General features: G+C 39.5%; 4 protein-coding genes across 5 annotated transcripts in view; 2 read left to right on the top strand and 2 right to left on the bottom strand.

The window, feature by feature from the left end:
* The window catches only part of LOC146483708 (uncharacterized), a 39,321-nt gene extending 30,381 nt beyond the window's left edge, over positions 1-8,940 (bottom strand). The window contains exons 1-6 of the mRNA XM_085105853.1: positions 8,310-8,940; positions 6,699-6,871; positions 5,329-5,633; positions 3,564-4,421; positions 2,315-2,916; positions 1,062-1,589 (exon numbers count right to left, since the gene is read on the bottom strand). Coding sequence (XP_084961979.1) covers positions 1,062-1,589; positions 2,315-2,916; positions 3,564-4,421; positions 5,329-5,633; positions 6,699-6,871; positions 8,310-8,603 — 2,760 coding nt within the window. The 5' untranslated portion in view covers positions 8,604-8,940. The remainder of the gene's footprint in view (positions 1-1,061; positions 1,590-2,314; positions 2,917-3,563; positions 4,422-5,328; positions 5,634-6,698; positions 6,872-8,309) is intronic.
* A 91-nt stretch (positions 8,941-9,031) lies between these two features.
* LOC146483709 (uncharacterized) lies at positions 9,032-17,368 on the top strand. The gene is made up of 5 exons (XM_085105854.1): positions 9,032-9,193; positions 10,191-10,327; positions 10,985-13,328; positions 13,743-13,817; positions 14,965-17,368. Exons 1-5 carry the CDS (start codon positions 9,032-9,034, stop codon positions 15,094-15,096), a joined length of 2,850 nt encoding a protein of 949 aa, XP_084961980.1. The 3' UTR covers positions 15,097-17,368.
* Positions 17,369-18,882: 1,514 nt separating this feature from the next.
* Positions 18,883-21,397, bottom strand: LOC146483710 (5-cytosine rRNA methyltransferase NSUN4-like). The gene is made up of 3 exons (XM_085105857.1): positions 21,251-21,397; positions 20,210-20,713; positions 18,883-19,506 (listed from the first exon to the last, which is right to left on the bottom strand). Exons 1-3 carry the CDS (start codon positions 21,338-21,340, stop codon positions 18,955-18,957), a joined length of 1,146 nt encoding a protein of 381 aa, XP_084961983.1. The 5' UTR covers positions 21,341-21,397; the 3' UTR covers positions 18,883-18,954.
* Positions 21,398-21,458: 61 nt separating this feature from the next.
* Positions 21,459-26,980, top strand: LOC146483711 (uncharacterized). 2 transcript variants are annotated; one of them, XM_085105855.1, is made up of 5 exons: positions 21,459-21,797; positions 21,929-22,012; positions 23,348-23,518; positions 24,482-24,640; positions 26,140-26,980. In XM_085105855.1, exons 1-5 carry the CDS (start codon positions 21,554-21,556, stop codon positions 26,721-26,723), a joined length of 1,242 nt encoding a protein of 413 aa, XP_084961981.1. In that variant the 5' UTR covers positions 21,459-21,553; the 3' UTR covers positions 26,724-26,980. The 2 variants fall into 2 exon arrangements, with proteins under 2 accessions (XP_084961981.1, XP_084961982.1); XM_085105856.1 differs by lacking the exon at positions 24,482-24,640.
* The last annotated feature ends 348 nt before the right edge of the window (positions 26,981-27,328 follow it).

The following is a 27,328-nucleotide window of genomic DNA, read 5'->3' on the forward strand; positions in this document are numbered from 1 at the left end:
CGCTAATCGACATAACTACTATGACAACTTTAATTTTTGATCGTTACATTTTGTATCATTTAATTTTAAATCATGGGCCTCCCTAAAAAGAAAAACACTGAAAAGTGAATGCCAGCCTCCTCCAAAAATATCAGTATCAGTAATCTGTATCACTATCAATATCGTCGTCGTCGTCATCGTTATCGTCATCATCGTCGTCATCGTAATCATCATTATCTTCATCATCATCATCATCATCATCATCATCATCATCATCATCATCGTCATTATCTCTTTTAGTGATGGAATGTGGGACACGAATTTTGTTACGGAAACAACACGATAGCAGACTCGAACACCAGCAACTTCTGATCGGCAGCCCGATGGGCTAACTTCTAGAACACTGTGCTTGCTAGGTCTCAGTGAAGGCCTTGGGAGGTCAAAACCTCGGTCGGGTTTTACATTTTTCAAACTCTTCCTAGTTTCCGAAGGTGATTTAGTTTTCTACTTTTATTTTACCGCCACAACTGTTACAACTACAGTATAGAAAGTCGATAAGCAGCCGCAACAGAACGAAAAAATAAAAACCGCTATGAACAAATTTTTAATTGAAAACACGAACGGTAATTAGCGGTGTACACCATGCATGGTAAATCCCATCTCATGTTGGAATTATTGCCATTTTCATTTTCTCGTTCATGTTTTTTGACTTGATTATTTGATTGTAACCGCCGACCAGAAGCGACTTCATTATAGTAAAATGTAACGTCAATCACTTAGGGCAAAGTGACAGGGATCGGAAATGGAAGATCATGTTCAACCAATAGGATTAGGTTTTATTACAATACGTGAATGATTTTATTGTATGCTTCGAGGAACGCGTGCTTGTGAGTCTAGTGAAAAACCTTGTGAAATCCAGTGAAGGGAATACAAAATCTAAAACGATATCTTCAAGTGTGGTTTGATGCGTTTAGCGAACGCGATTTTATCGTGATCTCGGAAATTATCAGTTGTGTTGTCAGCAGTCGGGAGATTCCCAACACTCAAACTTACGAGGCCATCAAGGTAAGAAATTAACGTACCTCAACTGCAAGAGTAGCGTTTGTATCAGCTAGAGCAGTGTCCTTCACCTTCACATCAAAACTAACAAGTTTTCCCTTCTTCACAACTCCTTCCGGAGCTGCCTCGGGATCTTTTAAGGTGGCGCTTACCATCCACTCAGTAGAGCTGTGATTGACAGAAACATGAAGCCATTGCTGTCCATCAACTTGAGATCCAACAATGGTAAGCGAGGGAACAATCACTAGCTTTATCCCAAACGAGGCTATGGCATAAGAGGAATCACAATAAATTGGGAAAGAGAATGTTCCTCCAACGTACGCAGTCTCTAGCGGTAGAACGCCGTATACGTCAGTTGGGAGCAACTGCGTGTTTGGTTTCGGATGGACTGTGGCGTTGCCTAGCAACATGGGAAGCAAGCCAGAGTTGCGGAGGCGATAGGTGACAGATACAAGTTCAGGATTAACAAGAGAGGGGTCGGAAAACCACTGAGCGGGTAACGACACGTGGATCGTGGCAATACCATTTGATGCATCGGGTTTCGCAATCACCTGTGGAGAAAATGATTAGTCAGTCCATCAATCAATCAATGAACCAAACAATCAATCAATCAATGAATCAAGCAAACAATCAATCAACCAAACAATCAATCAATCAATCAATCAATCAATCAATCAATCAATCAAAAAAAACAATTAATCAACCAAACAATCAATCGACCAATCAATTAATCAATCAATCAATCAATCAATCAATCAATCAATCAATCAATCGATAAATCAATCAATAAACAGTTAGTCGGTTCTAAGACTTCTAAAGAAACTGCGTCGGTGGGGAGAGGAAACGAATGTTTCGCTTCATTAACGGAGTTAAAGGGTAACGCTCGAAACGTCAGCACTCGAATTGCTTTACGGCGTCCAAATGACTTTATCAACACTGTCGATAAAACCAAGTATTCGTTAATTATTCAGTCCTTAAGGACGATGTCTCCTTTTGTTACTGCGCACACGTTCTACGAGTCTCGGAATGATCCGAGAAACTTGGGTTTCTTAAGGACGGTGCCTACTAAAACAAAGATAATTTTGTGTGGTTTATGACTATGCGGGAAAATTAGATCCAGGAAATTAGGGAAAAAAAACCACGTAAAATCAAGCTTCAATTTGGAGAAAAATGCCATACACTTATGCATTTTACAGCTTTTTAGAATTATTGTTGTTTGTTGTTTAACTCTGAAATATGCCGGTCGGTCGGTCAGTCAGTCAGTCAATTCTATTACCTGTAATTGTCTCCCATCGATACTTGACAGGTTGGCACTGGGTTTAACCTGAACAACAACCTCGCTTTCATCCACCAATGTACGCACATTAAAAGAAGGGTCCTGCACTTGTGCAATAACATGGACCGCAGGCCGATCGTAGTACACATCCTTACTAACCAAGACAGCGTTCACATGTACCGCTCTCTCTCTTGTTATCGCATAATTCACCTCGGTGCTTACTGCTCCTACAGACACCCGCAAACTCCCTTCGGTGCCTGGGTAGCCATTCACAAAGAACCCAAACTGTCGCATGAGATTTGATATCTGTTTACCATGAAGAAATCCTAAGTTCTTTGTCTCGAAGTCAACAGTAGTTCGTGACGTCAAAGATGTATGTGCGACAACTTGGATTACCACCCACGTTGTGGCATTTCCCGGATGTTTCCCGCCATTTTGTAAACGAGCTCCAATCATTAAATGGAATGTACTGTTCGTTAACAAATGTGAGCGAAGTTTGAGAATTCCTGTTGTGTTTTCAACGTGGAATGCTCCCGAGTCATTTCTTTCAGTTATAAAGTACAACACGGGGGCAGATCTGGAGCAAAGACTTCTGGCATAAACTAGGAAAAAACGAAACACATTACTGCCTTAAAAAGCTCACAACACTGTATTTTTAAAGGAGACTTTAAACGCAACTGGCATTCGAAAGTTTTGTCATGCTCACGATTTTTAGCAGAGTTAATCGTTAGTGCGACAAAAACTGTTGTGAGTCTATTCTTAATTTGAATGTTGATCAACATGTAGCTCAGACTACAACAAAAGAACTGAAGTGTCACCCAGACTTGTCACAAAATTTTCATTAATATGCCCGGGAAAAATCGAAAAGAACTGCTCTGTAGAGCTCAATATTCAAATTCAAATTCAAACTTTACAAGAAGGAGCATCTTGCTTTAGGACCAGGACTGAAACAGGGACTGCATGTGTAGTGGGAAATATTTCTTACAGGGGCGACCTGCACCATTTACAACGTCTTACATGGTTGGTAGAGAGGACAAAAGAACGAAAAACAGAAAAATGATCTCATCCCTGAATAAACAATGCAGCTGCAGGTTATCAGAGTCCAGCGAAAATATCTAGCTTTTGAAAAATGCAGGTCTGTACTGTTTATACAAGGGTTTCCACATATCTCTGTTATAATATAAAAACATAGTAAACAAATGGCTGGGAACAAAGAGAGTAATGTCAAACCAGAGATGTGAAACCTTACCTTGCAGCAAAGGGACACCAATAGGTGTCTGATTATATATACTCCTAATGTAGTGATCACTGTCAAATTTCAATGTCTCGTTACATTTTGGTGGCTTGATAGCGGTTCCGTTACACTGGCAAGAAGAAGTATTCTTTGGAACCAGACATGTACAGTTCCTTCCATAGACCTCCAGCTCTGAAATTGCAAAATAATCTGTCTTCTCTGCTGAATCTCCCAGAAAAGAAACCATCGATAGCCTAAGATGAGTGGCAAAGGAAAACTGCTGTAGGGTTTGATTGGTTTCGAAACTATCTGATCCTGGTCTTGAACCTTCCAGTAAATAAAATGAAACAGTGTCTCCTGAGATAGGACTTGAAAATCCTTCTATGCAATTAACACTGTCTGGAGTGGCCAGCTTTCCATGATTCTCCAAGTTAAAAGACGTTCTGCAGTCTTTGGCATAATACTGCAAAGGCGTCCATGTTGAACCGTTGTCTGCAGATTTTAAAAGAATCATCGCCTTTGGTGGCCACCATTTGAACAATATTTTAACGTGTAATACTTGTTGGACACTGCCCAGATCCACTGTTACATTTACTGGCACTTGTGTTCTTTTAGACTGCCACCAAGTATCAAGTCTACCATCATTTATGAAACCTCCAATATGTGCTTGTTTGTTTACACGTCTCACAGTTCTGTTGTTTTTCGGGTTGACACAGTAAATACCATCAATGTCTGTAGAGACTGATGGATAATCCACATGACATCTGCAGTGTGGAGCCAGACGGGGCTGGTGAACACCCTGCCCTGCGGCATCGGCCTTGACTTCTGATGGCAGGAGAGGCCCAGTGTAAAGACGGGCAGAACCCACTTCACCTGTAAGAGTAAAATAGTCTTCACTAAGCTCAAGGGTTCAAGCAGTAAAAGAGTAGTAATCTAAAAGAAACCTTTATCCCAGACACGTCATATTGTAGCCGCCCACACAGATTCTCTTTGGGCTTGTCACAAATTCCTCCCCACGAATGACAAGGCCAAAGAGTGTCTGTGTACGAGGCTAGTCATGATGCTGCCAAAGGGGGGGGGGGGGGGGGGGGACTCTCAAATGAAAGGGGCAAGGATGCTCGTTGTCTTACTTAGAGATTTGGGTCACAATCACAGTTAGGGTGTTCTGGGCAAAACACCATCATGCATTTAGCAGTGAAGGTCTCGTTTAGACTTGCATGAAAGAAATATAAAAATAGATATATGTTTAACATATACTTACTGTATATGAGAGAACCACTGACCCTATACAACCCAAATACCGGTAACAGATATTTTTTGAATAAATGTTTGACTCCACCAACAGGACAACCATGCTAGCAACGCAGTCATCAAAGGTGTGATTTACGTGATTTGGGGATGTAGGCCTCGTGGGGAATTTTAGTATTGAAGCTTTACTGTCTGAAGTGGAGCTTGATCACAAGTCAAGAGTCATGTTGAATGGGCTTTGGCCCCAGAGTGGCAAGTTCAACCTTGCCAAGTTACTAGCTAGATCTTCTTGTTATAATTTCCAAACAGCAATCACTGATAAGTGATTAAAAGACACATATATTGAAAACGCATTGTGCAAAAACCAAGAATTTTGTTCTTTGTAAATCCCTTTTCAATGGATGTGTGAGGGGTGGTAAGAGACAAAGCATCTGCTTGCAGGGTAGGGAGAAAGAGAGGTACAGCAACTGTCTTAATTGAGCTAAACTTTTATTACAGTCTAGAGGGAATTATTTTTAACCTTAAAGCTTACCTTTAAAGTAATCATCTTTTGATCCGTTAGGTATGCCACCTAAGAAAATATTTCCACTTCTGTTCCAGAGATTTGTATAGGTTATTTCTTCAGCAAGAAGTTGACCATCAGCAAATAACTGAATTGTAGAATTAAACAGCACAACTGCCACATGGTGACACCTGCCATCCGTTAAACTGTAGTTCACTAGCAAAGTGCTTGTTAATCCACTTGCATTAATGTATGCTAGAGACAGCTGATGACTAATGCCATCAGCAGATACTCCAAACACTAAACTGCTGTTATCATGTTTGGATATGATGCGACTGAAAAACAACAATACCGGTAAATCCATTTGACAAGTTTCGATAATATGTTACAGTTACTGATTGAAACGGGGTTATTGGCTGGTATGCTGTTACGGTTATTGAGCAGCTCATCAGTTTTAAGTCCTACATGTAATTAGACACCAGTTTGAGCAAAAGTGGATCCAGAGGTCCCAAAGGTTCCTCCCCTAGTTCAATACCACCACGCCTTAATGTCTAGAGTTATGGTTGATAATAAATGTTACTTTTGTAGGTGGCTAAATGTTATTTAGGCTAAGTTAAACTTGAGACAATTGCTGGTCAGGAGTGCCCCACATGGCAGTAGATGCAGGGTGGCCTGGAGGGTTGTCCAGGGGCCCTAATGTTTTGCAGCTCTCCTGTGGAATGTCATTAGGTATTCAGTACATTCTGAAATGTTGTTCGCAAGTATAGTAGAATAACTTAAAAAAACAGAATGATGATAGACACAACAGCAACAACAAAAGTGAAGAGTGAAACAACAAAGTTATAAATACCTCTTACTAACCGAGTTCGAGGTCCGCACTATAAGTTAAGGGACAAGTTTTTTCCCATTGATTTATGGCCCAAGCGCAAAGCTCGCAGGCCATAAATCGATGGGAAAAAATGAGGATCTGTAACTTACAGGATGGACCAAGAAAACAAGGTAAGTAGGATCTTTACTATATCTCTGAAGTTAATCGGGCATGCGGGAAAGGAAACTAGTTGAAGTCAAGGGAAACACACTTTCAAATTAAGCGGGCCATACAGTGAAATATGGCCTCCATAATTGACCAAATCACACTGCATGTACTGAGAGATATATTAAATATAATTATTGACTTATTGGTAGGACAGAAGATGAACCTGCATTTTACATGTATATTGCAGGCCTGCTGACATTTACATGTGTAAACATGGTGTACACTGGGGGCATACCCCCCTGCCCCCAAAGAAGGTTTTACAAAATTTAGCAACTTTGGTGCTTAATTGACCTGAATTTATTGCAGCTACTGTAAAGTCACTATGGATTCCCATAGAACATGCCAGAGCTTAATCATAACTCACCCTTTGTCTCCTGGCTCCTGGCTCAGACGTACTACCACAGTAAGTCCTTGAAATTCATTAAACAAAGCTGAGTTGTCAAGCAACTTGGAAATAAAACCACTTGTACCATTCAACTGAGCAGTCTTGCTCCCTTGTGTATGACAACCTGAACTGGATTCGTTTTTGAGCCTCACCTGCGCAGAATTTCACCAAAATATACACAAAGAGGTTATGCAAACTAATATTGTAGATTTCAGATTTAGACATATGGTGGTACCAGTGGTGGAGCTAAGGAAGGCTACATTTAAGGATCAATTGAGAAATGAGGTGCAAGCCAAACCAAATTGTAAAACAGCATTTGAAGGAATGAGAGCATAAACAAGCTAAATGCATTTGACTGCTTTTTGTCGTCTTGGCATAACAGTTTTTACACGAGTGGTCTTGAATCCCTTAGGAAACGTTGCTCCAATGTTTTATCCGCGGCTGCTTTGCACCTCATAATTTTGTGGTAAAAAACAGTATGATTATGGGCAAGACTTCCATTTCAAAACGAAGACCTAAGCAGCAGATAAAACATTGGAGCAACCTTTCCTGAAGGACTTCAAGGCCACATGCAAAAACTCTGGTGCTGAGCAAAAACAACAAAAAGCAATCTGAAGTGCACTTAGGTTGGCAACAAAATAATTGTATGCCCTGAGCACTACATTTTTTAGTCTGGGTCCCCATTGTTTTTGTTCCAGGGATCTTCCTTCTCTGAAATTCTGGATCTGCAATTGAGTGTTCACGGACCACATTTCCACAAATCCAAGATCACAACTTTTGGGAGTAGGGGACAAGGGCAGGAAAGTGGAACAGGAATTATAAAATTATGACGGCGGAATGTAGGAGTAAAAAATCATTTGTGAGAAGGAAGAGGCATGACTCACCAAGAATGGGGTTAGGAATCGTTAGTACATTAAATGATCCAGAAAATGGGAAATCCTCCTACCCACCCACCCCTTCCCCTACTTTAATAAGCTGGTCTGGTTCTGACAAGTAATATTATGAAATCTGAATGATTAATAATAAAGATTTCTCAATGGGAGATAAAAGTAGTATAAAGTCCAAAATTGGGTACATCAGGTTAAAATGTCACAGGTATCCCATCTTGTCAGCAAATAACTTGATTACAAAACAGCTGTCACTTTGACAACAACAAAACCAAACCAGTGGTTATTGTGCTGGCACTTTTTGACCTGTTGGGTTCTGTGATGACAGCTTTGACACAAAAAGAAAAGTTTGCTCATCTCAATAAATATTTTTTGGCTTATTTTGCAAAATCATGATGGTTAATTTGACAGAGCGATAAACCAGACTTGTCACGATGTACCTCTTTAGTGTGAGTACATTTACTGCTTTATATCATGCAATGTTTGTTTAGCAACCTGCCATTATTAACAAGCTTTTGTTGTAGCAGAATTTACAATCAAGAAAGAAAATAAATGTAATTACTATACTGAATGGCATTGTTTTAACACATTGTTTTCATCACAGATCAACTATTATATAAAGTTACTTTTTTGTACACAAACAAGAAACCTCGACAACTTGATAAAATTTTGGTACACTCTAGACATTACATGTTTTCGTTACCTCGCCATGAAACATTCCCGTAGCAACGAGATCCAAGCTCCCGGGTGCAGTTTCCGCAATCGAACATGGCATGCTACAGAAGTCCCCCTGCCGACATTGTAAACGCCGGTCGATAGCGGCGCAGAATTCTTCTTTTTCTAGCAAGCCACAAGTCTTGTTCGACGATATAGACACCTCTTGATACAGTGCGAAATTTGACAGTGCATAACTAGCGTTTTGTTGAATTGCAAAATCAGCGATTAATAACAAGAGTACCTGCAAACCCCACAACAGCTGTTTATGATACAAATCCATTGTCGAATAGTGTTAATAGCTTCGATTGAGTTCTGGCTTCTTTATAAAGCCATCTGATTAGATGCCAGTCGAACTGTAATCGTGCTAACTGAACGTTCCTTGGTCTTCAACACAACCATGTCCAGCTAGCAAAACTTGACAGATAGTTTTCAGAAAGTTGGCAATCGAATATCTTGGAACGTCATCTCGCATCCGTACTGTCAAGGCTTAAATTAAGTCCTGTGAAAGTGCTGCAGAATTTTATGTGATACAGATAAAACCACTTCATCTGCATGAATTGTCAAATTGTCAATAATTGAACAGATTCCTGTTGTTTGCAGTAGTTTAGCCATAAGTCAGTTTGACATTTGAAGTCGAGCGGTACTAAGCCGACTGGCATCCAGTGAAAATACCCATAATCCTCTTTAGCGCGCAGTTCAAAATCCAAAATGGCGGACACTGGTGTGGTAAAAACACTACTAAAATTTGCCACTGTGAAGCTATGTACAGGTCTGCCGATTCAGGCAATTACCTTATCTAAGCGCAGGAACATATTACTGGTATCCAACGGTAGCGAGTTCCTTTTTTTAGTGGCAGAAGATAGTTTGGCTGTGAGTATAAACGTATATAGGAGTAATTGCGGCATGCAAAAAAATTAATATGATATGCGCCTTTATTAAACATCCTTCCCAGTCTTTGCCTTTTATTGTACAAGATGTGAATCTAAAATTCAAGATTTTGGTTGATTTTTGCTGCTTATTCTAGCGATTCATTAATTGACTAGAACAGTGATTTGCACTGTACTTTAGAACCTACATATATGCTGAAGGACAGGTCGATAGCACGCTTATTTTTCACCCTGGTGTTTTCTCGTGTGTAACATTCCATGTGCGCGTTGAGTTGCAAACACGTCATTCCGCATGTCTTCATCAGTGAGACTTATGCATGAACATGCTTTTGTTGTCAGTTGCAAATTTGCGTAATACAGTGCATGTACACTTCGCTTTGAACATTTGCAAACAGAAGGAAAGAGAAAAGAAAATGTCTGTAAAGTAGTATTCATTACCTGCTCATACCTCACCCTTCCTGTGAGAATGAATGGATGTCAAACATTCATTGTACCCTTCACGTTCACATTGCAACAATATATTACAACCATAATCACCCATGACTTGCTCCCATCTGGTCCGTCGTAGCTCACAATCAGTCAATAGGGTAACAGTTATCAAATCTGGAGGTAGTGGGTTTGATTCCCGCCAAAGTTAAAGATTTTTTACCTGAGCCTTGTGTGGTGTCCTATTTCCTTACTAGGGCTAACGCTCAGTGGGAAATGCATGTGTTCACTGCGGACTACAACATACACTGCTGAGTTAACTCTCTGATTGTAAATGGCTTTACTTATATATGTACTATATTCCCTTGAAAACACAAAGAAAACTGGTCTAGCTCGCTTCTCTTTGTTTGTTCAGGGGAATATATTGGCTTTGATTGTAACAGGGGAGATGTGAGGACCTATATGAAAACAAGAGCTGAACAAAGGATTTTCTTTGGCTGATTAAGTCTTAAGCTTTAATGCTTTAATCCCTCACATAATTTCTTCATTTTCAGCACACATTTCGTTTTCCCAGTCCAATTATTGATGTTTGTTTTCAAAACTTTGATGGGAAAAGGCAAATATTCACAGGGACAAAGGATGGAAATGTTTTTGCACTGATATTGCCAGAGAACCTGACTAAACCCAAGAGGTATGTTTTATATATTAAATTAAAACTGTAGGTAATAGTAATAGATTAGGGAGTGTGTTAGATGATTTCGATCCCAGGCCCTCTCTCCTTTGCCAAGTTGGTGATGATGTTGTCCGCCCCTGCAAAATCTGCGGGGTACGCCAGATACGCTTCCTAAGGTCCATTCATTTGTTGATTGTCCCATACAATCTCTTCTCCAAATGCAATTAGGAGTGTGCTCTTTCTACATTGAACACACAAAAAAATTATTTTATTGTACCAGTGAATGTTGAAAACACTTGCCAGGGTTTTGTTAACCAGGCCCCAGTTGTTCAAAGGCCGGATAACTTTATCCGGTGGATAAGGCGCTTTTCAGGGTCTATATGTTGTCCAAGGTTTTCGTACACTCCCAAACTAAGCTGTGGTTAGAGTGTTCATATTCGCTTGTACAAGAGGAAATACTGAATTCTTTGCACAGATTGAAACTGTCGGATAGTGACTTATCCACTGGATAAAGTTATCCGGCCTTTGAAAAACTGGGGCCTGGAGAAACAGACAGGATTGTATGTAGCCATCCTATTAACAATGCCTGTAGTGTGTACAGTTCAAACTTTTATTCTTGCAAATATGCCAATACTTGTACATCGCTTTGTTGTTAAATCACCGACTGTTGTTTAGGTCAAAGAAGAAATGTAGTGATGTCCTCATTGAGGATTCAAAAAAGAGAAGAAGTGATGGTGAAGAAGACATTTTTACAGAACTTCTTGCTGGTGCAAGCACTACTACTGGAACACTCCATCAGAAGCCTCAACAATCGCACCATGCTTCAAACTGCATGACAGTGTTTGACATAGGAAGTGCACTTTTGTTTGAGCCGGGCTTAAGAACATTTTTGCCCATTGGAGACAAAATTGTGTGCTGTAGAGTTTCAGAGGAAGGCTATGTATTGTCTATGTTTCGTCAGATTGCACCGCCCAGTGGTCTTGATACTCTAGCTTATACAACACTTCCAACCCTCAAAATGACAGTCAGTCTGTCATCAGTGGTAATGTCTTTGCAAGAGAGTACAAAGAGTTGTTTCTGGAATTATAGACCTCATTTCTTATGTCTGCAGCCTGGTAATAGCGCATCATACTTGCCATCTTGCACAGCTATTGAAAGAAGTTTATTCAACAAGCTTTTTAACTGCGATGCATCTCTTCTGGACTCTCCAGTGATTGTATTTGGAGGCCAAGATGGTCAGCTACAGTTTTGGCCTGTTAATAGCTTTGCTCTTGGTAACATGAGCTGTGAAAAGCTTGGAGCTAAGCAGGCGTTTTCACCTCAGTTGCTGTATCATCTTGAACAAGGTGTGTCAGCAATTTATGCTGCAAATCTCCCATGTCAAGGCAGACCATCAGGTACGGGATATGCCTCAGTAACAAGAGAGCCAGGAAACTGTCAGAGAAAAAGGAATGAAGCCAGCAGTGGCCATTGCAATGCTGTGGTCTTTGTTGGAGAATGTGACAAGGTTGTAATAGCCTCTGAAAAAAAATCTTTATCAGACAAGGGAGAAACTTATCCAGTTGATTTTGCAAACCATGCGATCCTTGGCCCTGTTCTTTGCTCTTGCTTGAACAGCACTGGTGACACTTTGATACATTCCACAGGAAAAGAAGTCTTTTTTACTAAGCTGAGTATTGGTGGTGGAAATAATGCTTCATCCTCACCCACAGTGTTGAGAACAACCAGCTTACAGATACCAAACGTGAGTGCAGTGTGCTGTGTTAACAAGAAGACAAAGGCTGTTGAAGCACACAGTCAGGACATAGTTTATGCTGTTGCTATCAATGGAAAGTTGTTACAGTTTCCTCTGCCAGAATTTCAAGATGGAGAGCCAAGCATCGACTGTGGCATCTCACCACAGATGGCTGGTGAGAAAGTGAAGAATTATTTGAGTGAGATTGAAACTCTGTCCACAGAGCTTGCCAAAGTTCATTCCACCATTGAGACTGAAGATAAAATTTTGAAAGAACTCAATACCATTATCCATATTGCTTGTCAAATGAATGAAGGTGCAGCAGCTTCTGAACCATTAAGAACAGAACAAGATCAAGAAGCTTTGCCTCTAACCTGTACGTTTACACCCACTTTTGCAAACGTTGACAACAGTGGAAACAGCTCTGTGACTTTGCATTGTAAACTTGTTAACCACGGTAGTTTGCCACTGTCATCATATTGGTCCCTTGTGATTCGCATACAAGGGAAGGAACCTTGGCCCAATCAGATCACAGGAGAATCTTCAGCTGTGGGTAAATCTGTGCCGTTGAAGTCTTTAAGTCCAGGATCATTTTTAGAGGTGGAAATACCCCTAAGGACCTCCTTATCTTCTTCATTTCACATTGTTGCTGAAGCAGAGTTGTACTGCGACTTGAATTCAGTACTTGCTGATCTCAGAGCTGCTTTGGATTCAGGGAATCTTTGCAAGGAACCTGTAGAAGATGTTATTATTCCAGTTAGCAGACAAGTGTTAGATATCCTGCACTTTATGGCAATAAATCAAATAGGGTCACAAGTCCCTGTGCCAAGTATTGCCCCAGGGTCTAGGCAGGAACTGTCACTGGCCTTATGCAAGCTTGACTCAGAACGCCAGCATGCAGCGCATAAGCGAGAACATTCTGAACAGAGGAAGGCAAACGTGAACACAGAGAAAACCTTACATGCAAGTTACTCCGCAACTTTCCATGTTTCTCAAGATGCAGTGAGCTTTATGAAGAATGTAATTCAGGAGAACCTTGCACAGGACACAGCTCCGGTCACAACGGGGCAAGCTGTTGTTTTGCATTTTATCTTGAGAGATTCCAGCATCTCTAATCATCTGATTGATGCTGAATGCTCATACATAGATTTGCTGACAGTCAACGGTCGCCGTGCATCCATACAAGTGAAGCTTGTGTCTCAAGGTACAATGGAAGTTGTTCTACTGTGTTCATCTGTTCATCTTCTTTGTCGTCTTCATGAGGCAGTGTTGACAAGATTGAAAGTAAGCATAAATTAATTTAGTTTAAGTGATTTTCGATTGAGTTTCAAAAGCAATTTCGCGTCTGTTTCGTTTTGATTGAAGACTTATGACGCTCCGTGTTTGATCATAATACAAATAAAAATTAAATAAAAATGAAGACCTACCTTGATTTTGAATTTCCAAATTCTTATTTTGCTTCAAGGCTTAGCAGAATTATTAGTGTGATCGCTGATTTGGTCATGTTTCAACGATGCTGAATTCAAAATCACTCTGGTAGTCTCCGTTGGTTCTATATTTGGTTTCAAGCAGGCCCCGGGACCCCCTTTCAAAGTCAAACACACCATGTACCCTTCTCCTCAGAGAGACTCAGAGGAATAGAAAAATTGCTTATAATGTACACGTGGTAATGAGTTTACTTCAAACTTTTTTTCGTAGCCTGTCATGACACATGACACAAGAAATACTCAATTACGAGCATACGAGCTTCAGAAGGCAACAGAGAAGCTACAGGTACATAATTCCATAAATTGTAAATTTCGTGGGGGATATTGTTTTCGTACCTGAGCGTCCTCAAGACTTCCTGTTTCGAGAAGTGCTTTTAACAGTTGTATCGGGGGGTACGCGGCTCCACTGATCGTACATACGGACTTTATTGGTTCGTCGCCAAGGGCTTTTCAAAGTCAATATTTACAATAAAGTTGGAATATCATTGAGAAAACAAAATCCGTAAATATAATTAATAAATGCAAAGAAGACAATGGTTAAAGTAAAAGGCTAAGTGACAGAGTCATTCAAAAGCTTCTGTCTAAGTGAACGCTTAAAATCCTTCCCTGATTTGCTCAGTTTGGTTACTGGTTGTAAATCGTTTCACAAAGAGATAGCTCTATACTAAAACGCCCTTTAGCCACTGGAGTGGGATGTTCAAAGGTTGCGAATTCCTGGTAGTCCTTGTGAAGATAATAGTAATGGTCCTGAGGGAAACAGTTAGTTTTGTTTTCCCGAGAGTCCTGATGTTTCCCGAGGCGAAGTCGAGGATAACAAAACAAACTAGTTTCCCGAGGGACCATACATTAAGTGCTTTGTTATATATTTAGACTTTCCCCTCAACAATGACAGCAAAACAAACAAACAAACAACTGAGAGGGCAACACAACTGCGGAATTGTATCCCGGTCGGGATACATTTGTATTTGATCAGGGGCAAGTGGCCAAGAATCAACCAATCACAGTGCTCGTTTTGTTGAGTGAAAGTCTAGCTATATAACAACAGATCTTAAACCTGATCTGACGAATTCAGATGTTAAGTTTTCAGGAGCAAATTTCGTTATGCTCTTCAAATCAGGATGGCAAACCGGAGGTAAAGTCGTCAGGATTTGAAACTTTACAATAGTCAAATTTTGTCGTTAGTTTTGGTGGTTCGCTACGTTGGAAACTTTAATGTAACGGTTTAGAGAGAACAATTCCTGGGCCATGAAACATTAAAAAATGTCCATCGGTTCGCCCTGAAGGCGACGATTGGCTGCGGTTCAAACTTGTTAATACTGGATAGAGAATGTAATTGTAAATGTAACTGACCACCACTGGAGGTGCTTTTAAAAATGCTTCTTACACATAATTTCAATTAATCCTTCATTCCTTTTTAAATCCTTTTTCCAAAGATTCTCCAAGAGAAGCTCATTTCACTGGAAGATGCAATTTCGATGCGGCAAGACAGGCTGGACGCATCTGAACTCAAAGATAAACTGTGGACATTGTACGAAGAACTCCGAAAGATCGTGCTCCTCATCTAGTGACAAATTTCCGAGTTACAATGTATGCTAATGTGATGGAATATGTTAAACCTGGTGAATAAATGAGAATGATATATTATTCAGGAAATGACACAGGCATACTCGGAAAAAATCCGGGTGCTTCTATCAGGAGTCGGACATAAGACCTTCCGATTACTAGTTCGGATGCTCTACCGCTGAGCTACAGGAGACTCGTGGGAGCTAAGGCCATTAAACTAGGTTCTTAGCTCCCACGAGTCTCCTGTAGCTCAGTAGTAGAGCATCCGAACTAGTAATCGGAAGGTCTTAGGTTCGACTCCTGATAGGGGCACTCGGATTTTTTTCCGATTATGCCTGTGTCATTTACTGATTTACATCATTCTCAATGTCTGCCAATATCGCACAAAAAAGATTGTTTACATAGTTCACCGTTGTCCTATTCAATTATCAACTATTTTTTTGATAAATAAGCATTGATATCTGAGGGCCACAGAAACAACGTGGGCACAACCCGGCACAAAACTGCGAATTGCTCCTGGTAAACTAACAAATACCGTCAAACTGTGTTTCACAACCTGAGGGCCATTTAAAGAAATACACAGCATTTTCTGTGTTTTGGTAGAGGGTGAATTTTTATTGCATCGTTTAGCAAAATAGACAATTTCCATTGTTTTTCTTTAATTTATTTTTGAAATGACCCACTTTGCCTCTGCCCTCTTCCACTTATGTAATATGAAAATCACCGAGATTTTAAATGAAATATGATTGTTATTGCTTTCCTATTTACTGTTAGACGTTGAGTCAGGATTTTAAAGCAGCTCAAAAGAGTATGAAGGGTCCAAATGAATGCTGTACTGCTAGCAGTAAGGGAACTGGTCAAAGGAAGTTTGTTCGAAGAGGAGCCACCTTGTCTGGGGTAGGGAGGTTTTCGAAGACACCTCCTGTCTCATGAACATTACCAGCAAAATTTAAAATTTGATTTGACACAGAAATATGCAGCTAACAAGAGTCAGTATTGTTAGATAAACACGAAAAGTGAGGTATGAATCTCACTGTCATTTTTTTACTGCTGGATGGAGGGGTGGCTATGCCATAAAGACACCATATTTTGAGGTTGAGGAAGTGGGGGCAGGCAGAGACCACCATCTACTTTGTGGTTTGGTGGGTCCTGTTTGAGTGTAGTGGTTTCGACCACTTCCTTAAGGACGCAAATGATGGATCAGAGACCTGCTCCTGCCTAGCCTCGTAGCTCAGTGAAGCAACGGTCGATCAAATTCGGGGGTCGTGGGTTCGATTCCAGCCGAAGTCACCGACATTTTTTTTTTGTCTCGTGTGGTCTCCCATTTCCTTACTAGGGCTCGCGCTCTTAAGGAATTTCATGGGTTCACTTCAGCACTTTTACATACACTGCAGAGTTAATTCTCTAATCCATCATTAGTTCAAAAGAGTAGCTTGTCAGTTGTTCTCGATTCGATTAGAGATATGCTGAACGAAATATGCCTTTTACGTGACAGAGATTAAAAAGGTAACCTTTTATATAACCGTATTGCACGAGGCTTTAGAAAACTTCCAAGATAATAAAGGCAAGTTCTCTTATTGATTCCGCAATTGTGTCAGTCACTTTCACGTGACCATTCAGACGATTTCCCACCATGATAGAGAAGCACAATAGGGAGCTTTAGAAACGACGACGGCAACGAGAACGCCACAAAACAATAGGTTTGACGAGCAAAAACAATCGCTCTGCACGTGTGTTATATGTTGTGGTACATTTCTTTGCCATCCTCTGCAAAACAACAATGTGAAATGACTATAAAATTCAAGGTTTTGTGGAGAACGTGAACATACGACGGTGAATTTTTCATTCTTCTTCCTTACTTGAACGCCGCGGTTTGTATCAATTTAGTCCCCGGATAGTTCAGCCACATTGTACAAGTTGAACGAATTGAAATAATCGCGAGGAAGTACAAGTGACGCGAACGTATATTTTTAAGTGACGATGTCGCTGCCGTCGTCGCTGCTAAAGCTCTCTAATACAAATGGCGGGAAGCGAAACGTTAGTTTTCAAAAAAAAAAAAAACACGCAAATAGTTAGTTTCTGAACAGTCTGGGTTCTGAACCTGGCTATTCCCGTTGCTCTTTATTCAGAAAATGTTCTTAGACTCCTCGAGTTGCCCTTAGAGGCCGGGCTCTTTCAATTTGTCAGAACTGTTCGTCCAAGAAATGTACTAACTTTAAGAGAGGATCCTCTCTTGGTTTTAACCTAGTCCTTCGAATTTCTATAAGTAACATTATTTTTATTCCACTTATAAGCCCCCCCCCCCCCCCCCCCCCGGGAATAAGCCGCCCTGGTTTTGTTGTTTTTGTTTTTTTTTTAATTTTTTTTTTATATAAGAACCTTTTTTATAACAACGTTGAGGCTGAAATTCACCCAGATGTTAAGAACATGCTAAGAACGTACCCAATCTGAGACCAAGAAATAATTATCAAATATTTTTTTTTTATTTCAATTGAACTAGCACAGCCAAAAACACCTTCGCATTGCGAAAGGAATTTAACACGACACAGCGCACAATGACCTTTTTGTTGGGTTTCCTAGTCACATTCTTGTCAGTTTTCTGAAATTCTACACCTGGCCCGAGTTGTTCAAAGGCCGGATAACTTTATCCGCTGGATAAGGCACTGTTCAGCGTCTAAAATATACTTCACGTTAAATGTTCAAGGTTTTCATACACTCCCTAACTAACCAGTGGTTAGAGTGTGCATATTCGCTTGTGCACGCGCAAATACTGAAATCTTTGCACAGATTGAAACTGTCGGATAGTGACTTAACCATTGGATAAACCTTTGAACAACTGGGGCCTGGTTAAAGAACATGTGCTTAATGTTCTGGCTCAAAACATAAAAAAGTTAAGAACATCCACTTTCGTTTCAGCCTCAGCAGGAAAATTAGGTGTTCTTGTACAAAAAGAGTGTAAGGCCACCCAAAACCCCTTATGAAATTGTACAAGTCCACAGGGCTTATAACATCGAAATTGATTGAACATGATTTTTTATTAAAAATGATTGGTAGTATTTCTCTTGTTTAGCCATGACAACTTGTATTCGCTATTACCAGAGTTTCCAGAGTATCTTTGAACACACTTGGTTGGAACCAAGGCACGCTTAAATTTGCCTCACTTGTACAGTAATGATTCGTGGTAGCCAGAAAACACATTACAGTATTATTCTGCTCTCTCGATCAATGGCTACAACCGTGGACAAAACGCCTCAAGAAAACAGGAAATTTACAGCAAAAACACTTCTTTACTATATCTCCCTTCTGAATTCTATCACAGCTACTTCTCCGTCCCCCCTCTTCCTATACAGTGCTGATTTAAGAAGTGCTTATTGCCAGGAAACTGTTCGTGAACCAGAAAACAACATTGAGCAGGGGGAGGGGGGTTTAAATATGGTCGCTGCTTGTTTAGCAGTGAAAGCATTTCGAAGGGTGACTCTATAGTTTTGTCCACAATAAATTTATTGTAGCTAACTTGAACCACTCACACAGAAACTCACATAAAGTGATATTATTAACCCTTTAACCCCTAATATCAAAGGACAAACTCTCCTGTCTTGTCCCTATATTTTTCTTATAAAAGTACTGGGTAAAAGTTATTAAAATATCAAGAGAATTCACCTCGGGTGATCATATCCTTAATTCTCATGACTTCAGGGATTGAATAAGCATTGATTTTTACCAGGAAAAAATTGATGCTGATCACTGTTAGGGCTTAAAGGGTTATTACAGCAACTGACTGGCTATGGTGGCTATCTTGAACTCCTTCTGTATCAAACAAAGTTTTGTTTCCAGTGAGTGTTTCAAACTAATAGCGAGGTCTACTGCATTAGATTATAAACTTCTTCGCCTTGCGAATCAGGCTCAGATTCCACAGCAAAACGTTGAAGCTTACAAAAATACATTGGACCCCAGTTCTTTGTCTTGGAGGGCAACACGAGAACTCCATTTCGTGTTGTTCGGAAATTAAACATTTCTGCCACCGGATGATTTGTAAACTGTGAGTCCAGCACTTCAACTTTAAGTTGTTTGTTCTGTGAGCATATCGACAACACCTCATCTATCACTCCATCATTCTCAAACGAAGACATAGAGCAAGTAGAATACACTACTATTCCACCTGGTATGACAGTTTGAACAGCTGACAATAGCAACTTTTTCTGCAGATTGGCATTTGCCTTTGAATTCACTTCAGACCACACACTATACTCAAAATTTGTCTGTAGATTGTGCCGTTCAGATGAGCATGGTACATCCACGAGTACCCTGTCATATGTTGATGGTTCATACTCAGCAAATTTAAAGCCTGTCAGATTTCGCACTTGCACTAACTCTTTGCTTTTTGAGATCTTGGGTATGTAGTCTTTGATTACCTGGGGAAATAGAGTGAGGTTCGTTTAGAATAGAGTGCATCAAATCCTTAATTTTAATACTGACCAATCACAACTCATGCAAAAAGCAAAATGAACCAATCATAATTTGAAGCAAATACAACTCATGTAACTGGTGCCAAGCACGGGAGCATGTGTACAAGTCTAGAATATCATGACTGTATTGCTTCTCAGTGTTTGAGAAAGTGGCACAAGTTTTGCTAACCAATCACAGTGCAAAGTAAAGCAAAACCGAATAATAATAATAATAGTAATAATAAATAAGATAAATATTATTCTTAATATGTCAATGTAAAAAACGTTAGGTGAGGGAAAGAATCACCTAACTAAACAAACATGAATTACTTTTCCTACTCAATGGAAAAACCAATCTTTCTCTGGAATTACAAAATGTGCCTTTTACCACCAACTGTTTAAGGGACCCTATGTCAACTCAGTGATGTAAAATGAAGGAAGGAAGGAAGGAAGGAAGGAATGCCTGGATGGATACATGGACACACAATTGAATGAACAAATGAATGACTGATTGATTGAAAACAGGAAAACCTCATAATGTGTGGAGTCACAAATGTTTTGGGTTAACCTTTTTCGGTCAGTGTGAAACCTAGCCCCAATGGAGTATCCATCAACTCAAGGACTTATTCATCTAAGCATTTAGCTGAATGAACTACAACTTGACTCCTACCTTAATTAAATTTGCCCTCCTTGTGTTTGAAACTTCACTGCAAACAAGAGAGCCTTTGCTTGAAAGGAGCTGAGATATCAGGACACTCTTTCCTCCAGGAGCAGCACACATGTCAAGCACTGTGCTGTCTGGATTTACATCCAGAGCTAAGACAGGCAGGATAGATGATGCATCCAGAAGATAATAATCAAAATATCCATTGGTCGTTTTGTCTTGTTTGCGGAACCTGAGAATTTTGTCTGAGATTGGAAAGTAACAGGTCAGCTGGAATTTATTTTCACCATCTTCATTAGGTGTACTGGCAAAACGTGGAATGTTGAGGAGCTGCACCTCAACTGAGGAGAGCTTTTCAAGGACATCCTTCTGGGAGGAAAACTTGTTCGCTACTGCACAGTGTTGAATCGGTAGGTTGAGCGACTCAAAAATAGATTCCCAATCCTCACCATATTGCTCAGAATAAAAAGCCTGGAAATTTTCCAAAGAAGATGCTTTTTTTCTCTGCATCTGAAATAAAAAACAGGTGAAAAATTTTATAGAAAAACAATTCCCCTTTAAGAGCAATTTTTTGTGGGAAATTAAAACAAAACTGATTCAAGGCATTTTGCGGTAACAAGTAGAAATCAAAAAAATTGCAATGTTCTAGGACAAACAGTTTCCACTGCATAATGGATTAGGGGATAAGTTTCTAAAGAAACTGCGGTGCTGGAGAGTGGAAACAAATATTTAGTTTTATCAACAGAGCTGATACAGTAGTTTGGCCACAGTAAAGAGATTGAAGTGCTGATGCATTTAGCCATTTAGCCATCTGTCCAGCACAATTCTCTGAGTACAGTGAATTACGCGGTTCAGTGAAATGAGATATTCCAGGAATTATTCCTCCCTTGTCTTTTTTTGGAGAAAAGGTTATTTGGTTATATCAACAGTTACAGAGATGATGGCCACCGAAAAATAAAGAAATTCGAGTCGGCTGACGTTTCGAGCGTTATCCCTTGGTCAGAGCAACTCGACTGCAGTCGGGTGAAAGCTCTACGTTAGCTTTACCTTCCATGACTTCTTCTTGTAATATCTCTTGCCCAAAGCAGCCAAAAACGGGCGCAAAGAACTATTTTTTAAAGAAACTCGTCGAAACATCCTTGCAACACGCTGGAAGAAAGATATCAACCAGGCGTTATTTTGTAGCCGCGTGGAAATAATGCTTTAGATCTGGGTACTAAGACGAGATTTTTCAAGAAAAACTGGAAACGAATGAAGTCATTTACTGACCAGAGGAAAGCAACGTAAGAATTAAGGCACAGGGAAATATCACTGCACGTATTTGTTGCTTCGAGATTTCTCAACCTTAAAATGAATTACACTCCAGAGACGTTCTCTATAGGCGTGCCTGGAAACAGAGGAGTAAATTTCGTGGGTGGCAACGTGGATCTCAGTGGTACTCTCATAATCAAAGCTCGCTTAGGCGACGATGTAAGATGCATACCTATTCATAACGAAGACTTAACCTACGATGACTTGCTTTTGATGATGCAGCGGGTTTTCAGGGGCAAACTTAGTAGTACAGATGATATAACGATTAAATATAAAGATGAAGGTAGGTGGCATTCGGTCTATAGCATCAGAATTGCAGTATAAGATAAACGCTATTTATTTTCAGTTGCATAATGGTCATGTAAATATATTAAAAAGAGTGTGTGTTCGTGACATTTGTCTTACTTGTTTCAGATGGGGATCTTATCACAATTTTCGATAGTTCTGATCTGGCATTTGCAAGGGCTATTAGTAGGATATTAAAGATCACACTGTTTGGTGAGTTATTGGCAATTACTTTATAAAAGTTAATAATACGCGTGTGTTGTATCATGTGGTGTTGATATGCAATTGCATTGCAAGTTAATCAAACAGACAGAGTAATAAGCTTAATTACTCTGCTAGTGACAATTATTGCCATAAGTAGCAAGAACTTTGCAACTTGTAGTGCAGGAACTCGCCAAATAAACACAACGCTTTACTCAAAAGTGTTGGGATATGAAATAAAACAAAAAGAAATGATGCATGATGTTGAATATTTATAGTTATGACTACTTAATGGCATTACGAGTTATAATCTCATAATAATAATAATAATAATAATAATAATAATGATAATAATAATTAAAAAGCCATGAGGATATAAAAACAAATGGGTTGAAAAGAGGTACATGTTAAAGGGATAGTAACACGCTATTTTTAGTAACACATTGAAAATTGAAAATACACTATTCGGTTGATAGCAGCCAAGATATAATGACCAAAATTCTATTAAAAGACTATCAGAATTCAAAGAAACTATCCACAGATATTTTCACCGGCAGATGACCAAAATAAAAATGGGTTCAAATTTGAAAACGTTGGGCCAACGTTTTCAATTTTCACTGCATAGGGCACTAAAAATTGGTTGTACTTTAGTTTGGTTCAACCTTTCATCCCAGTAGAATCACTATTAATATTTCTTTAAATTAGCGGTTCACAGTGTTCAAAGTTTAAATTTAGTGAATTTTTGCCCATAATCATGATATCTCCCATGATACTGCCCCTTTAACATACAACTTACACTGCCATAATAATTGTAAAAAAATACTATTGATCCAGTCTGCAGAAGTATGGCACATGCACGCACAAGTATTATTCATGTACATTTTACATGCATGTCAAAATTTCCATGATGCAGACCAAATTTAGTCTACTGAAGAAATTTACTGAAAACAGCCTTTACTATTGTGGGTTTTATGCTGAAGAGTAGCTACCTTCACACGTCAGTGGATGTGGGTAACACGCAAGGTCTCATCGCGTTCTTGCTGTACTCTGCAGATTAGCTAATTCAATTCAATTAAAAAGCTCTCAACTTGTGATTTAAAAATGTTCACACTTGACTCTAAAGGCAAAAATATTCCAGCTAGTTTGCAACATGTTTGCAAAGGTTCAGTCTGCTAATAATGTTGCAGTCATGTGTGCAACCTTGTAAGGTGTGAAGCCAGACAATATTTCATGCAACTTATCATACAAAATTGCCTGCAAATGACTGGGATGAACTGACATTTACACAATCAAAGAGTTTGGTGAAGGTAGGAAAGCACTTGACCAACTGTACTTAATTTCTTTCAGTTAATGGTGTTCCCAAACCTCCTGAGCATACACTTGTAGCAGAATTTAGAAGAGAGCTAACACAGCTTAGAGATAGAGTTAACTACCTTCTGAACAGACTTGACATTGGTGGCGAAGGTGAATCACCCAAAGGTGGTCAACAGCAGCCAGTGGACAAGATGGCTACACAAGGTATGATTCCAGTCTTGGCTTACTTGATGGGGGGGGGGGGGGGGATTAATAAAGGATAACTCCCAAGATGTCAACCTTTTTGGTAAAATTGAAGAACAGTTCTCACACACTGAATGCCATTTGTCTGCCACACAAGAATGCAACAGGATGTCCCCAATAAGCCGACAAATGACCAACAGTGGGCCGACAAACGACTGACGGTTGGTTGACAAACAGCTGACAGTTGGCAGACAAATGGCTTCTTTAGTCTTTAATTTATATGTAGTTTAACTTTAGTAAATATATAGTTTGGGATTATTAGTTTGGAATTTTAAACTCAATTTGTTTTGATTTAATTTTTGTTTTTATTAATTACTTTCTTTTTTTCGTTTTTATTATGCACATACATATAATCTGTAACAATTGTATTGGTTACTTATTCATGTCACATGCTTAATATTTAGCTTACTTACTTACTTACTTACTTACGGACTGACTGACTGACTGACTGACTGACTGACTGACTGACTGACTGACTGACTGACTGACTGACTAACTGACTGACTGACTGACGGACTGACTGACTGACTTACTGAACAGTTCACCTTCAGTCAACCAACAGATTTTTTTTTTGGAGCTTTTCTTCAATTTAAACATCTTTTTTATAGCTCAAATGTTTGAAGTCTTCATTCCTGGGATCATTGTGCACAAGTGTTGATTTGATTTGGTTTCTTTTTGAATATTACCATTGTGTGGCTCGTGGCACCTCTTTCCAACTCTTTCCATAAAAAGAAAAAATCCTGAGCAGTACAATTTGATGATAACTCCTGACTTTGTAAATAGAAGCTTACAGTTTGGCCGTTAAAGTGAAAGCCATGTTTACACAATGTAGTATTCCCCTAGGTTGCCATTTGATTTTTTTTGCCTGTAATTTAAGTTTTAACAGGATATGAATGCAAGTTTTTTTTTTTACAAATTTTGTAGGTGCTGCTCAGGAGAGACCCCCTGTTGTACACGTGCCTCCCCCCAAGCCCACCCCAGAGGTGACAATGTTTGATCCCCTTGCTCCGGAGAAACAGCAGCCAGACAGCTCGACTGGGAACATCACACGACAACTGTACCCAAGCACTGCTACTGATACAGGTCAGGCCTTATAACACTTCAAATCAACCTTGAAAACAAAAAAAAAAGGTGGCTGTGCTTGAAATCTTGATTGATGTCCCGCTCTGGTCACTAGCTGGAGATGTTTTTCGATAGCCTGAAGTTGAACTCATCGGTTTTAAAGCTTGGTAATAGCCAGCTGGTCCACCTCGTTCCAGAGCTTTTGGATTTTTAATCAAGTCTTGTTCACTTTGAATTATTTGTTTATGAAGTTTAATGCCTGACCCCACTATCACCATGTGCGATAAACACTGATTGAGGGTAGATATTATTATTATTATTATTTTAAGATGAAAATTACCAATAAGAAAATCCAATGTTTTTTGACAACTCCTCGTTGTCATTATCAGTGAATATGGAAGGTAAACATGACATATTATAGAGGATGATAATAATGACGACACAGAGTCGTCAGAATGTCTGATTTTCTTATCCCTAATATCATCTCAAAATGTTTGTCAAAATCTTATTATTATTATTATTATTATTAACCTCCACTTTCTAATAAGTCCTGTTGTAAATGTCACAGTTTGTAATTCCACTCCCTCTCTAGCACTCTTCAGGGAATGCAGACAATTGACTACTGTTTAAGCCAGAAAAACACAATTAGAAATTTAGTTGGGTAGTTTATGGTGCCAATGTTAATTTGTTAATTTGAATCTTGGAACAGTAACCCTCTCCCCAACCATGAGGGAGGTACATGTATAGCAGGCGCTGATTGGTCAAGCATACTTTCATCTCATTCATCAACCACTAAGAGAAGCATTTCATCTGATTTCCAAACAGCGAGAAGTGAAGTGTTTGGAAATTGGCTGAAATACTCTTCTGATTGCTTGATATAGCCTCTGAAACCATTAATAATTCTTAGCAGGAGAAATTCAAGGCAAAAATTCACCAAATTTTATGATAGATAAGATCACATTTCCAAACCTCCTTCACGGTAGTGGTTTTCTTTGTTTTTCTCCTCATGAATTAATGAGTTTGATGATGGAAGATGTAAACCAGTCATTTCATGTAAATGTCAGCACATCATCTTTTGGGATCTTTTGCTTCGGTAGCCACAAAATCACATTATTATTATTATTATTATTATTATTATTATTATTAATAATCAGCAAATTAAAACTCAATTCTCACCTCTAAATTCTCGGCTTAAAATGGTGGCTCACATCCAAATGACAAATCACATTAACGCCCCACAAATATATCATCCTCTTCTGGTTTGTCAGCCAGTACAAATCATGTCTTACTAAATACCTGTGACTTAAGGTGTCTTTCTTTTCATTAATGTCCTAGAAAGACAATTTAAATGTGTTGTCAAAGCCTTTGAAGTAGGTCTAAGCTGGTATTGTTCATTGGTTTGATGTTAACAATATTTTGTTCTTGTTTTTTTTGTGGTTTTAACTTGGTTTAGACATTGACCGTTAAGAACAGTGACTAAGCATTGCTTAAACAGTCAGCACTTTATGTTGCAACTGCAGGGTTGAAGACTCAAGATGTTAGTGCCCAAGGTTACCCTCCACAGACGAACCTACCATCACAGCCAATGCAGCTCCCAGGTCAACAAAGCATTTCACCATCTGCTCCATCAAGCAATGTACCACCTGTGACGTCGTATGGACAGCAGCCACAATATCCACCACAGGCAAACCAACCTGGCCCAGCACCCTCTCAATCTTATGCTCCCACTTCTACTCAGACACAGTCTACTTATCCAGGTAGCAGCACCGCACCTGCATATCCCACCAGCCAACCTCAGCAAACCTATAGCCAGACTAGTCAATCAAGTTATGCTCCACAAAGCCAGAGTTACTCTGCTACTGGTATGACACCATATTCAAGTACAGGACAGACACAGTCGCAGCAGTATCAAGCTGGTTACCCACCACAACAACAACAACAACAGCAGCAGCAGCAGCCACCACAAACTCAACAGCAACCTGCAGCACAGAGTAGTTATGGTAGCAGTCAAGGGTATCCTAGCAACCAACAATATCCACAGCAACCAGGCTATAATCAATATTATAACTATCAGCAGCCGCAGCAGACGTATCCAAATTACTGATTCCTGGGCTTGTTTGTATATGTCATAAGACTAATGCCCAGAAAATGAACTACAGACCAGATGTACATGTAGAGTCTACTTTGGCAGTCAAATCTAATAATTTCCAAGTTAGACAAGCCTGTGGACCTATAACGTTTTAATTGTGTTATGTCCTGAACAATGGGTAAGACAGTTTGGAAGTGAATGAACTGTTCTTGGGTAGGATTTTAGATTTAATAATTATGTAATAAACTCAAGGTATCACCACTGTAAGATGAGATCTATTGGGTCCAAAACTAAGGGGAGATTTGCAGTTTGCAATCTCCAGCACAAGCAAGATGCAGTCCTAATACCAGTTTGGTTTGTTGGATATGGAACACTCTTGTTAATTCTTGTTTAATCATTGGCAGTGGCAGTAAGAACTTCACTTAGCAACTAGGGTTTGACCATTTTGTATGTAAAACAATGTGGTTGGATGTGAAACTGAATAAGCTGACTTTGAAAGTTCAATAGCTGATTTGCATTGCCGCCATGTTGGTGTACAAAACAAAAGAAAATTTGTTCATATAGTTTTCATAAACATGGAAGTTAAGTCCCAAAGGAGAAAAAGCTTACTGTTCCTGTAC

Source organism: Pavona decussata, unplaced genomic scaffold, assembly GCF_977016875.1.
Source record: "Pavona decussata unplaced genomic scaffold, jaPavDecu1.1 SCAFFOLD_38, whole genome shotgun sequence".
Lineage (NCBI taxonomy): Eukaryota > Metazoa > Cnidaria > Anthozoa > Scleractinia > Agariciidae > Pavona > Pavona decussata.

Excerpts from the sequence above, each read along its gene's own strand:
- LOC146483709 (XM_085105854.1), top strand. The coding sequence starts at position 9,032 with ATGGCGGACACTGGTGTGGTAAAAACACTACTAAAATTTGCCACTGTG. Across the intron at positions 10,328-10,984 it reads AACCTGACTAAACCCAAGAG|GTCAAAGAAGAAATGTAGTG; the intron begins GTATGTTTTATA and ends ACTGTTGTTTAG. Across the intron at positions 13,329-13,742 it reads CAGTGTTGACAAGATTGAAA|CCTGTCATGACACATGACAC; the intron begins GTAAGCATAAAT and ends TTTTTTTCGTAG.
- LOC146483710 (XM_085105857.1), bottom strand. The coding sequence starts at position 21,340 with ATGTTTCGACGAGTTTCTTTAAAAAATAGTTCTTTGCGCCCGTTTTTG. Across the intron at positions 20,714-21,250 it reads ACAAGAAGAAGTCATGGAAG|ATGCAGAGAAAAAAAGCATC; the intron begins GTAAAGCTAACG and ends TTTTTATTTCAG. Across the intron at positions 19,507-20,209 it reads GGAGGGCAAATTTAATTAAG|GTAATCAAAGACTACATACC; the intron begins GTAGGAGTCAAG and ends CTATTTCCCCAG.
- LOC146483711 (XM_085105855.1), top strand. The coding sequence starts at position 21,554 with ATGAATTACACTCCAGAGACGTTCTCTATAGGCGTGCCTGGAAACAGA. Across the intron at positions 22,013-23,347 it reads ATTAAAGATCACACTGTTTG|TTAATGGTGTTCCCAAACCT; the intron begins GTGAGTTATTGG and ends AATTTCTTTCAG. Across the intron at positions 23,519-24,481 it reads GGACAAGATGGCTACACAAG|GTGCTGCTCAGGAGAGACCC; the intron begins GTATGATTCCAG and ends CAAATTTTGTAG.